This window comes from Botryllus schlosseri, chromosome 6 (assembly GCF_051294905.1).
Source record: "Botryllus schlosseri isolate E-star chromosome 6, Bs_hap1, whole genome shotgun sequence".
In the NCBI taxonomy this organism is placed as follows: Eukaryota; Metazoa; Chordata; class Ascidiacea; order Stolidobranchia; family Styelidae; genus Botryllus; species Botryllus schlosseri.
This window is the reverse complement of record NC_137241.1, coordinates 6,836,606-6,849,828: the sequence shown is the minus strand read 5'-3', so window position 1 is coordinate 6,849,828 and position 13,223 is coordinate 6,836,606. Positions and strand designations below refer to the sequence as shown.

The following is a 13,223-nucleotide window of genomic DNA, read 5'->3' as shown; positions in this document are numbered from 1 at the left end:
TTATGGTAGTTTGGATATACTATCTGTTCATTATATGGCATTGTGTCTTGAGTATGTGTATCGCATTGTAGCCTACATTGTGCGTCTTAAGTAGATGAAAATAATAGCCATCAATTGTATTGTATTATATAGTATGTTGTATGTACTGGGTGACGAACTGCTCACTGATAGGAGATGCGTGGAATTAGCGATGTCAGGATGCGTAGGATTAGTTGCACTTGAAAAGTTAGGTGGCGGTATGGTGGCGGCTTTGTCAGGCTGATTCACACTCATAGCTGCAACGGCGTAGCAAATTCTCCGAGATAATGTCGGAGAAGGTTCGGTTATGTGGGGAGCTGCTGATTGTTGTAGGAATCTATTGATGACCCACAATAAGGCTTGCGGTATTGTGAGTTGCGCAGGCTGAGCTTTGACGTTGGTAAGTCCAGAAGTGTTCGAAGTACTGACACTGACAGTGATGCTACCCACTATTCCAACTAGGAGAAGCAATTTCCAAAAGTATAAATATATAGCAGTGAAAACTATCTAAGAAAACGAGCTGACATCCGGCAAGTTCCGGGTTATAAAATTGATATTCATTAATTATGCAATGAACTATATATCTGAGCTAATTTTCATCGTAGCGTAGCCACAAATCTGATATACTACGAAGTATATTTCACTTGGAAAGCGATTATCAGATAAATACTTTTTACTAGATAGGATTCGATAAGTTTTGAGAGTAAGTAATACGACTGAATAAGCAGATGGACCTCGTTGAATACTTCTGTACGTGTCAAGCTTCTATGTTGCCGTGATTTTAGAAGAACCAAAGCCGGTAACACTAGGTAGTAATTTAATCAATGAAATTGTTGCAAGGTCAATCAAGTTCAATAGATCATTCAATAATGAACCGGTATCGATTCTATCAAGACGTTAATTAACTCCTAATGAGTAGCAAAGCTGACGGTGACAGTGTTCCGTCATTGTTGTCAATATAATGGATTCATCGGCCTCGGGAATTATGCTCTCGTACTTTGCAAAGTCAAAATAAATACTGCGGCAAGCCCGAAGAAAGATTTAATCCGTGTATGCCTTGAGATTTGAAGGTTTCCCACTGCGTTCGTAATTGCGAGTGTGACTGAGACAGCAACCCGGAAAAGATGAGATTGAGAATTTATGGATAACATCTGTTGAGAAGTTAGAACGCTGTAAATAATATGGACCGGTTGGACTTGCTCCAATATTTATCGCTAGGCTATGTGGGTAGGTGCTGATAGCGGGTTATGATTATTATCACAATAGGTTATTTGCAGGACTTCAGTCGCGTTGCTGGTCGCATAGCATCGATTGAGTGGTTAGCAAGCTACTCTTTTTTGTGTATATGTGCTTTTGGTAAAGTTGTCATTTTAAATCTTCGTTTTGGGGTTGTGTAAGCCTGTCGAAATTTTGAGGCGGCAGCAATATGAGATGTAGCTATCATAGATGTGTAGTGTATACATAAGTGGCTGGTACCAGGGATAGTGTGAACGTGAAGTTCGTGTTTGCGTTTTGTGAGTGAACCTCTGGAATTTTGAGGTTCGCTTTTTAATAATCGTTCAGTTATATTTTTCATCTGAACAAGTCACACACAATGAACAATGCGATAAGACACAATGCAATGTCATGAACAGATAGGAGGATGTCGAACGACACGCATCAGTAGCGATCCTTTTAATCTAACATTCACCTCGGCCTAGAGTGCCCGATGTCACAGTTCTTTTCGATGTTGATCTTTTCGAAACCGCGGCCCTTTCCACTAGTTCTTTCCATTCCTTGTGAGTGCTTTCTTTCGCCGGGTCTTTTTCTGGGCTTTTTTGTCGCCGTAAGAACGGCAACGACGGGGAAAAGGAGCCCAGATAAACCTCCGACGAGAATCGAATCGGGTCCGTCAGATTTGTAAGCACTTATCGTCACCACAAACGAACCGTGGTAGCATAGTGTCCTATAGGACATTATGTTGGTATAGGTTCTGTAACGTGAACTTTTTCCATGTAATACAAATTTTCACGTCGTTACAACGCCTTTGGTTGAAATTCCTTGTATTTCAACTTCGGACCACTCTCCGTATGGCGCTGGCAGCTTGAAAAGAAATTTAGCACTACGAGCATGCACCTTGCCAATTTCAAAAGATTTTTGCTTCAAAGTTTGCTCGGAATCTTTAGCTTACGGTTTGTTAGTCTTCGGTGACTTTCTGCTGTGAGCTCTGCCCGCAATCACACAATAGCAAGAGCGAAACGCACTGCGCGTAGAAAGTCCGTGAACTGTGCTTAGCCAACCAATCTGTTATCTACACCAGCGAAATTAATATAAAGAATGCATCGATTTCAAATGTAAAATATCTATCAGGCATGTGGTATCTTTATTGATTTGATATCGTTATTGTATCATAAAATCCAAATCCACCCGATTGGGATGTTGGCTACTGTATAGCTTGTTTTGGAGATAATAGGGCCGACCTGGCGGTAGTAAACAAACCAGTGTTTCACTCTTAAGAACAAATTTGTCCCGTCTCGTCGAGTCTTCTTTGAAATTGTTGGCAAAGCGATTCTGTGGAATTAATATAGCATATGATTGTTCCAATTGATAGCATTAGGTGACGTTAAAAAGTCAGCATGCACTTCATCATTGTAGCATGATATGGCCTGAGTCGTTGCTATCATGTACAATTGTACATGCACAAATTGCACAATGCACATTAATAGGGTTACCATATTTTGGAAATCTGAAAAGAGGACATTTTTTCAAAATTTTCAGACTTAACGGTAAATTTGTCCCGATTTGATGGTTGGTTGACTTGAAAAAAGGTTCATTTTTCCGATTCGACTCCAAAAATATACACTGTTGTTGAATTTTCCGTTGAAAAATAAATGTTAACTTCCCGGCTCAACTCCCGAAATGCCCGCCGGAACGTTACTTCAGTGATAATTTCCTAAATATCAGTCGAATTTTACCCTATATTTAACCAAAAGTTTCAAAAGAGAGGACAAATTCTAAAAAAAGACGACATTTGGGCGTCCTCCGAGAACACTTAAAAAAAAGTCAACAAAGAGGACGAATCCTCTTAAAAGCGTACGTATGGTAGCCCTATACATTAATATATATTTTTACAAAAATGTTGGGTTGGAATTAGAAATATGATGTCACATGACGTCATAGGTTTGCGTTCGAAACGGTTCACGTTCACACGAACCATAACCTTTCAAGGGTTCGCACTATCCCTAACTGGTACTTAGGTGTTACTGTTACATAGGCGTATTGCAGCACTTGACGCTGACAGCAACATACAATACTAGTCTAATACACAGGTTCGCGAATGCCGGTCCGCAGACAGGTGCCGGACAGTGTCAAGTTTCGTGCCAGTCATAGGATAACGATAGCAGCTTCCACTATTCTAATGATGGCAACTGACAGTGCGTTGATAGCCAATAATATAATCGATATGAATGCGTGGTTGGGTAAGACTTCCTGGTCGTGAATTCCATCACCAAACAATCGATGATGGCCGTGGCATAGATTGTAATCAGAGAAGGATCTACGGAGCCAACTCTATGACTAATACAGACATATCGATTCAATCCATATACGACTTTGAGTGAAAATCGCAAATTAGATATTATTGCATACGGCATTATTCGCAGGGGTCTTTCCAAGTATCTGTTCTGCGAGGTTCGTAGCGTACACAAATCATAACATGTTATGGAGAAGGAGATGTTATGAACGCCGTAACGGCCGAAAGCAATGATTCGCTATACGCCCCTTTAAGTCACAGGGTAATTTCAAAATATTTTATCAATTATTCGAATCCCAATTGCAACACGCAACCAGATATGAAGACCAATTGACGCACTTAGAAAGTCTGTCAATGTCAGGGGCACGCAGGCACTCCAGCAGCGCTGATCACGTGGTCGCGTACCCCTGAACTAAAGATTTGGCAAAAATGCTTACTAATTGTTCTTTTGTCTCACATTTGCTTTACATTTGTACATATATTATGAATCATTGAAATCTGTTGAAACTAAGCCGATTCTAGGGGGCGATCAAATGTGGGTTCAGCATGTCAAGGGATGTCTACATAAGAACGACAAAAATATCCAATATCATCATCTTTTCATCCGAAGGAAGGCTGATAAAGTTGATAAAACAGAATGCGAATTGCTACTTTTTCACGCCGGCATCAACCATTAACGAACAACCATCTCATTAGTGGATATTACTACAGGGATGGGCAATACGAACGAATCAATAGTTCCAAATCGATTCAGCTCATTTCGATGATACATGTATGTATTATACGAATCGAATCAAATCATGTATTTAAAATATAGTATCAGTCGATTCCAAGCGAATACAATTACATGCCCTCTGTGCGTACTCATTCGATACATCCGTATTTCGAAGCATTACGGGGGGTTTATTTCAGATATTCCGAAAGTATATTTGAAAGAAATATTGATTCGATTTTGGTGAAGATCGATTCGAATCGGCTCTGATCTCATTTTTTCCATCCCTATCCAAATCTCACGGACACCAAAAAGCTAGCTGAACTTAATGCACCCATCAATACACTCAATTTGCTGAAGACGGGTGAATTGTAATCACATGTGAACGCTTCAAACTTCAACGCTTAGTTCCAGCGCCTCGTTTTTATGTCGAGTGAATTTAGTCCAATTCGTTCTCATTTCTCGGATGCGAGAATAATACTTCAGAGAAATGTCTACGAGACCTAAATACATCGCCCTTCTCCTAATCCTCTTTTATTACGAGGTCGCAATTAGTGTGCTTAGAGCGTGCTCTTCGCGATGCATAGGTCGTAAATCCACTGCAATTACCACACTCGGCGTAAACCGATAATCTAATGACGATTCAGATGCTGTTGTGTTGCGACTCACTTACGGCTGCTGGAATCGGCGAAATGCGTCGCGCGTGTCGGATAGGAACAGGCCTCACATGAGCGCAGGATGGTGCCGAGGGCGGTGGTGATTAGATGTGATTAGATGTGATATTGTAGCGACGCAGTCCGTCGTATTTATATGGTTGCAGATGACATGCAAAATGCAGAAGTTTCTAGTATCCTAATGTTACTTGTTATGACGATTTGCTATATATGGGTGGTGCATTTCATAATTCATATGCAGACAACTCTCAATATCGTACATCGTAGAAAAAGGATTTGGTTTTATGAATTCTGTATACCACAGTCGCAATGCATAAAGCACATTCATCTGAACTCTGTTGGTGCATATGACCATACGAGGAACTGCGCAGAATTCAACAAATAGTCGAAGCGTGCAATTGCACACGGTGAAAGTTTTGTATGGATTTGACGAATGGATTGAAATGACATTTTAGTTTTTGCATCCGATATATAATGCAATATATCTCTCGTTCCCTTATTCAACGAGACTACAGCTTTTACCAGAACAACAAACGCGCAGCTGAAAGACAAATCCCTCGTTCACCGCACTTTTGAATCTCACTTGCTTACACTTTCGTTACCAAGAGTGTTATGGACGTAATCCATGCGAAGGTAATGTTGTATATCTGCTGTTTGGCCTACATAGTATTAGACACAGCTGAAATATTGAGTAGAGATGCAGTAAGGGCAGTCGAGGTCACGTATCGATTGCTATGACTCGAAAATCCTCGGTCGATTGTGCAAGATTGTTATTACGAGATGTTCCCAAGCCGATTCTTACAGCGCGGTTATGTAAATCCTCCGCAAATCCTTTGTTATAGGATTTCATGTCATGGGCGCGTTCACGTCATTCCGAACGAAAACACGTGACAACGTCAGTTATACTTCTAACACCTCCCTCGTCGATATCATTTGGCTGTAGTTCACAAAATATATTTGTGTTGGAAGTCTCCAGACATGATTGTATGCCAGCATGGACTGTTCAAGAGCCCCATTTCAGTTTATCTACTAAGCATATCAAACTCAATTTGGGTCGCGAGTCGGACTCGGACCATTTGGGCGTTTGCGAGCCGGACCAGTTAAGTCAAGCGGACATTTTATCCTCAAATCAATACATTTGTTTGATCGGTAAGATGCTTCATTATTAAGCCTAATACACCGACATGTACAAAGTATACTCATTTTTCGAAACTCGCGATACGAATATTCGAATTGCAAACTAGTGAAGAAGTATGTGGTTTTGAGTTGGAAATGAAAAGGTCTGGTCTCCTAAATCCCGCCCCTAGCCACGGTATTGTTCGTGGCGATGACTCCGAGCTATAGCAATGGACGCAAGGACATCACACAACACAACACCGGTTTTTCGCATCGCGCCAAACTAAAAAGCGTGTTTTCTACAACTAAATTATTTTAAAATGCAGAACTAGAATTGCTCACTTTTGTTAATTCGCAGTGATAGCTATAACTATAACTACTAAAAAACAGTAGCTAGTTGATCGCCAGCTATGGATTGTTGGTTTGTAGTTACAAGACTGCCTAAGTATACGGATCATTACGGCTTTATTCTAGTAACATCTCTATTCGCGACCGCTGGAAATGGAAATAATACACTAAATCGTGCAATTGAAATGGAATGAACTTGATTTCGCGAGTACCGGGTAGACATTTAATGAAGGTTGATTAATTTTGGATGTCGCAATAAGCAGTGTTTGCGGGCGGCAAAATATCGATCGTGTGCGGCCATCACTCGTTCCAGGGTTTAGAGTTGTAAACCACAGTAGCATATAGGCCATATTGTATCAGTTGGAGATGCGCTAATTCAATATACAGTAACAAATACAAAGTAGTAAAAATAGCACAAATACTAAGACCTTTTATGTTGTGATATTGTGGCCGGATTCAAGTCCGTATCCAAGTCCCTATCCGGAGGTGACGTGAATTCCATCGAAAGTTGTTATCTTTGGGTTTGATCACATTCTTGGAGGGCTGAAGAGACAGAAATGTAACTTGGAAATCTCTATTCCGAGGCAAAATTCGAAATCGATTTACGGGCTACGACTTATCTTGTTTAAACGGAATATTCGGAGCATGTTGGCCAGTTGTTATATAATCGAGATCACTCTGATTATTTTGTTCAACAAGTAGCGAAATATTGTTGATTCTGGCCCGTGGTTGTGTTTTTTTAACGCAGAATGTCTTGCCCAGTATGCGTATTTCGCAACAGATTCGTTGTTTCTTGTGTTCTACGATACTATTGGTTAGCATCCCAAAACATTGCAGCTTGCTCATGCTGTCTGGTTCTGCACGCCCGATTTCATGCATCTTTCATATGAAGAGGTTGTAATATAGGCACTTGATCACGCAGTTCGAAATCGCCCTTGACGCGAAACATAATTTGACCGTACAATAGGCGAAATATCAGAAGATCGTACAGCCAAGTTTTCGAAAATTATGGCAAAATCTTAATCCCCAGTTTATTGTTAGTTCTTTGCGTGTGAATCTGTATTGAATGCCCCACTGTTCAGACTAAGAAATCAGGCCGCTTCTTCGATATACCCTCGAGATCAAAATTTATAAACGGAAAAATAAATTCTTTTCCCCGTTAGGATTGGGATGGAATGCAATTGGAGTTGTGGGTGCTGGACATTGGGGTTGGAAGTGGGTTAGGGTTAGGGTTATGGTTAGGGTATCCCAATATGTTGTGGCGGAGGGATATTAGGGTTGTGAGTGGGGGATATTAGGGTTAGAGGACGGATGTTAGGGTTGGGGGATAAAATATATTAGGGTTGGGGTTGGGGCTAGTTCGAGGATTTTATCACCCCTAACCCTTATATATGTCATTCACACAACCCTAATATCTGTCATCCCCTAACCCTAATATCTCTCACCCACAACCCTAATATTCCATACCCAACACGAAAAAAGAATTTATTTTTCCGTTTATAAATTTTGATATTTTTGATTTCGGTGGTATATCGAAGAAGCGCCGAAATCGGTTCGTCAAATTTAGGCCTACCATATTTTCAGAACCAGAAAAGATGGCATTCTTAGCCGGTAAGTAAAGCGAAAGTAAAATTGTTACGTTTGAGTTTGATGATTTTTTCCATATGCTTGGTTCATCTTCTTGGTGGAGGCAAAAGCTACAAAATCGATGTCAAGCAAACGTTAGGAAAACAGACAAGGACAACAAATCTAATTTATATATTTTATAGATTCAGATCAAGATTAATCTACGATTCCCTCAACTTTTGCCAGTAAGTAATGGTCATTTATAACGAGATCATGAAATTATCTTAACAAAATATCATTGAAATCATATACAAGCGCCAAGATTCTCGAAATTCTTCCAACTAATCTGTTGGCTACAGTAATTAATGGGAAAGAAATACTTACTTGCCTGTAAGTCGTGTTGGACGTACAACAACTAATTCGAAATGTGAAAAAATAGGGTAGCTGGACATCCTCGGAGGACCATTTACTTTTTCCTGAGAAAATAGAACAAATCCTCCTAATAGAGGACATATGGCAGGTCTATAGTTAAAGTATAAATTTGTATTTCTTGAAGCATATCCTTCAAACAAGTGTCTTTTGTGGCGTATTTTAAAGGATTACCTTTTTCTAATCTAATACAGATATGTCTCGGGTACTCATGTATTAGGCCTTTAGTCTGCGATATTCGGCTGCGTTGATTAGCGCCAATGACGTGAACAGTGAACACTGAACATGGATAACACTACCGCGACAGGCATAACGGCGGCAAAGTGGTCCGATGCTTTGAACGAAAAAGCTATCGCGGTCACCTTCATCGGAATATTCATCGTCGGACTTATCGGAAACTCCGTGGTGATCTATATCTTATTCCGTAAGAGAAGGTCATGGAATATAACAACCACGTACCTCTTTAACTTGTCCGTGGCGGACGCTATTTTCGTATGCACGCTTCCGCTGTGGGCGCAGACTTACCTAAGCCGGATGGAATGGAACTTTGGTGTTTTCCTCTGCAAATTTGTAGGCACTGTCACGTCGTTGAACATGTACGCGAGCATATTCTTTCTGACCGCTATGAGCGTTGATAGATGGATCGCAGTTGTTCACGCCACCACCATCAATACAACCAGGAGCTCGGTTGTCGCTAGAACTATGTGCGTGGTGGTGTGGATGCTTGCTTTTTTGGTGTCTATTCCGAGGTTGCTCTTCACTGACGCTCGCCCAGAAAAGTCCGACACGAACAGTACTACCACTGTTAGTTACAACATGTCATCGCCGCCGCCGCCCGAAAGAATAGTTTATAGGTGCGGGTATATGTTGCCACCGCCTAACAAGAGGATGCTAATGGGCCTGTCTGAGTTTATGCAAGCCGCGTTCGGATTCGCGATACCGATGATCATCATATGCGCATGCTACCTATGCATCGTACGCACCGTCCGCAAAAAGCTGATCAGCAAGCGGGTGAAAAAAGAGCGAGTAGCTATACTAGCAGGGATCATCATCACTGCGTTTTTCGTGTGCTGGGTGCCCTTGCAGCTGGTGACGCTGTACTCGGCCCTGGCGGGATGGTGGCGCATGTTCCCTTTCGATGAAAATTGGTACTGGAAGCTCCACCCTGCGTTTGTGTGTCTGGCCTACGCTAATAGCTGTATCAACCCGTTTATTTACGCGTTTACGGCCACCAATTTCAAAAAGAACGTGAAGGAAGTGTGCGGATCGAATATGAATCGGTGCACGGAGGTTGGCACCTATAAAATGACATTGCCGAAACGAGACACGATGAGCCCGTTGAGTCCGAAAAGAACTAAGGAACTGGACACTAAGACACCGTTTCTGAAATCTTTGCCAGCTCGCAAGACCGATAAAAACAGCACGGAGAAGAGAATTTCGGGCGAAAGTAGCAGTGACGATATATACGAGCATTTCCAACCGCAAGGCAGAGATCCCAAAGGCGATATAGGAGCCAGGGGACCGCCGGAATGCCAACACCTCGCCGTGCAAGACACTACCTCCGGAATATACTACGAGTACTTCTCGTCTCCGCCCGTTTTATGCCGACAGCCAGACCAGAGCCGCACGTGCGCCAGGCGTTCCGACGTCATCAATCATAACGACCAGCCCGAGATTAGCAGCGGGCTAGGCCGGGAAAACTCGATTCAGGAGGAATCAAACGAAACTGAAGTGTGACGCGCGTACATCAAACAGACTGTTGAGACCCGTTTAATTGATTTTGTCATGACGAAAATCGGCCGCGGCGCGTCATGAAAAATGCAGCGCAACGGATGATTTTCTGTTCCGGACCGAATCGTGAACCGCTTCGCTTCGTAGGAATGCAGAGTTATCAATGATTTATGTAGTGAACGGACTATCAATTTACGGCTTGGCATCAAAGCATTGAGATACACCGGCAGCTGTAGGAACCCGCTGACTGCGCTCAGAGACGGCGAAGCAGCTCATTACGTAAAACTAGTGCAACATAAAAGTGTCGCATCAGAGATTCTCCAATTCCTGTATGAGCGCTGAAATTTTTATGCTCTCGCGATTTCTTGGTGCTGTGCGCCGTCTCAGTATATCCTACCCTATCTTCACTGAAACTGTACATTGCTACCGAAATTCCGGCCAACAATACATATCGACGGTTAACAGGGGGCGACTTGGAAATTAAAATTGTGTCAAAGGCTTTCAGCCCAGACGTGACATCGATGTTACTTAATAACGTCACAATTTCACCACATGGATAGCGTATGGTCACGAGAGTCACTTCGGCTATTACCGATTGCACATTTCCAGAGGTGGTCAGTAACGAAGTACTTCTACTTTTTGTAGTACCTGAAGTAGATTTTGCCTACTAGCACTACTTCTCAAGTAGTTATGATTTTAGACTACTTCTACTTGACAGTTTTCAGTTTTTTAGGCGAAAATACGCGTAGAATACCTACTTACTTACTTACTTGTGAATCGCCACTTCTACTTCTACTTGAGTAGAAATTCCGGCGTTACTTCTACTTCTACTTGAGTAGCGACGGTGACTACTTTGATCACCTCTGCACATTTCTAGATTGTACAGAGATATGCCTTCGCGTGCTTGTGAGAAGGGACAATTAACTCTGATTTAAAAAAACTGAGTGGCTGCAATTCTAATTCCAGTCAAATTTAGAAAAAAAATGTGCAGCTATCATTCAAATTTTAATGTATAGTTTGGAAAATATGAAAATTCGCTAGTTGTCCAGTTCTATTGCCGAGGGTGCCCATGCCCACGTGGAATTGTCTTATCGCAAAATGCCCACTATAGTCACCATTCTGCTGCGAGCAAAGAGAGGTTTTCTTTAAATGCAATGACACAAAAATTCATTATCACGGTACGACACGCACCTTGGGGCCGTGTGCTTCGTTTGGTATTGCGCAAGTTACGCGGTTCGTTTCCCCGCATTTCGGAGTTAGCTGTGTGCCAATGATTATATCGCGCTGTTTCCATCATTCTGATTGGGACCTTGCTTTTACATTAGTGCATCTGTCGCGTGTTCATTCGAATTTCGACAGCTACCGATTTTTGGATAATGAAGTTGTCAAATCAGTTGCATTCATGCTATTCTCATCGCGATATGCATCGCATAATTACGAAATTTTGACAGCTGATGACTGTCGTGCATTCGGCTCGATCTGTTCAAAACGTACCAGTGAATTAAGCCCAGCACTAAAATTCAGAAATCATTGGTATGGTCGGTATGGATGGATGGAGGGCGAACTTGATACAATCAACTTTATGTTTGGCATTGTAACACCAGTATACGCTAGTTGTCAACGTTAATATCGGTGTCTACTCTTGTGCGTGCACAAAAAGCTTTCATTGCATAGACTAACGTAAATCCAAGACATCGAAGCCGTGGAATCAGTGAAACCTAGTCCCAGTCTACACGTTTTGAGAGAGTTGAGTTTGCGTAAAATTCCATTTTCTTACGGCAATATCTGGGCCATGGTTAACTTCTGCGCAATGTGACAAACATACCCATTCGATGAAAACTTTAAAGTTTACAGAAACTTGATCTCCTCAAAATTTGAATACGGACATAAAGCTACTTTGATTCCACAGCGACCATATAATGATAAGGACAAGGGTATATTTTACAAGCGGTTTGTGCTTTGCAATGGCTTCCAAAATGATGTCACCGTGATGGTAACTTACTGTACATTAACATTTGACAATAATATTTTCTCAGGTATTCCTCCACTGGCTTTATTCCGAAGTCTGATGTCATTGTCGGTATGGGCCACTACGCCCGCGTGTCACTGATTGCTGAATGTTGATAGTGTAATACCCTTCTGAAAAGAAATTCTCGTTTTGGCTACGGTCATTGGGGTCATCCTGGTGAGGCGTTGCTAAGGCTTAACTCAAGTACATGAACTGATGATAGTGAGCTTGAGGTTTTATTTCAAATTAACCGCATATTTATTCGGTATATACCAATATCTTTCCGGAAACCTTGACACTTACGTGTGCTCTACTGGAGTAACTCAGTATTTTAACACCGTTAACATTTATTGCGTTGGCGCGTTTTAATTGATGAGCAATATTTACCTTTGAATAGATTTTCTATATTCTGTATATTTCAAGTTTACGTGCAGTAAAGAGTTATACTGTGTGACTGAGTCGCTCCGTTGTGTTAGAATTCAAGAGTTGTTGCGATATGCATCTCACCAGTGATGGGTCGCGTATAGTTTCAGAAGCCGGATGCACATCAGAGTTAGCGGCAAGAACATCGCTGTTTGTCACACGATGAATGAACCATCTCAGGATGTATGGATACAAAAAGAATAGGATTTGCGCGTACCGACCGGCGACAGTTTTTCAATAACAATGAACTTCACGGGTCGCTTCGGATGTCAGTCAACGACGCAGACATTCAAAGTCAGTTGTGTTTTACTGAGAACTGAAGCTGGTCCTTTCCCGGCTTATTTCGACAAAATTTACCAGAAACAAATCAGACACCGACATTATTTCTCCTTCGCACAAACGATTTCGGCACTGCCCAGTGTCCATAACTGTCATGCATCATTTCATTCAATAAACGTCAATTGTAATCTCCCGTATTCTTTAGCATTGGTTGGAGCCGTAAGCAACCCCATGAAAAAGACACTTGTATAAATATCCTACGATGATTCATATCCTGTTAGTTTGAAAATTATTGAGTCAATATGCGAACTAAAATGACTTGACGCGACACGACCCAAAATTTGCGGTGACTCGAAATTGGCATGATCTTACATGTATACACTGGAACGTTGATCATAGGTTGCGTAC

The 13,223-nt window shown here is 41.7% G+C and overlaps 1 protein-coding gene across 1 annotated transcript; it reads left to right on the top strand.

The window, feature by feature from the left end:
* The first annotated feature begins 8,541 nt into the window (after positions 1–8,541).
* Positions 8,542–12,124, top strand: LOC145440758 (type-1 angiotensin II receptor A-like). Its single transcript, XM_080318504.1, has one exon. The coding sequence runs from the start codon at positions 8,660–8,662 to the stop codon at positions 10,109–10,111; it is 1,452 nt and encodes a 483-aa protein (XP_080174630.1). The 5' UTR covers positions 8,542–8,659; the 3' UTR covers positions 10,112–12,124.
* Positions 12,125–13,223: the final 1,099 nt, after the last annotated feature.

Coding starts and splice junctions, on each gene's coding strand:
- LOC145440758 (XM_080318504.1), top strand. CDS start 8,660: ATGGATAACACTACCGCGACAGGCATAACGGCGGCAAAGTGGTCCGAT.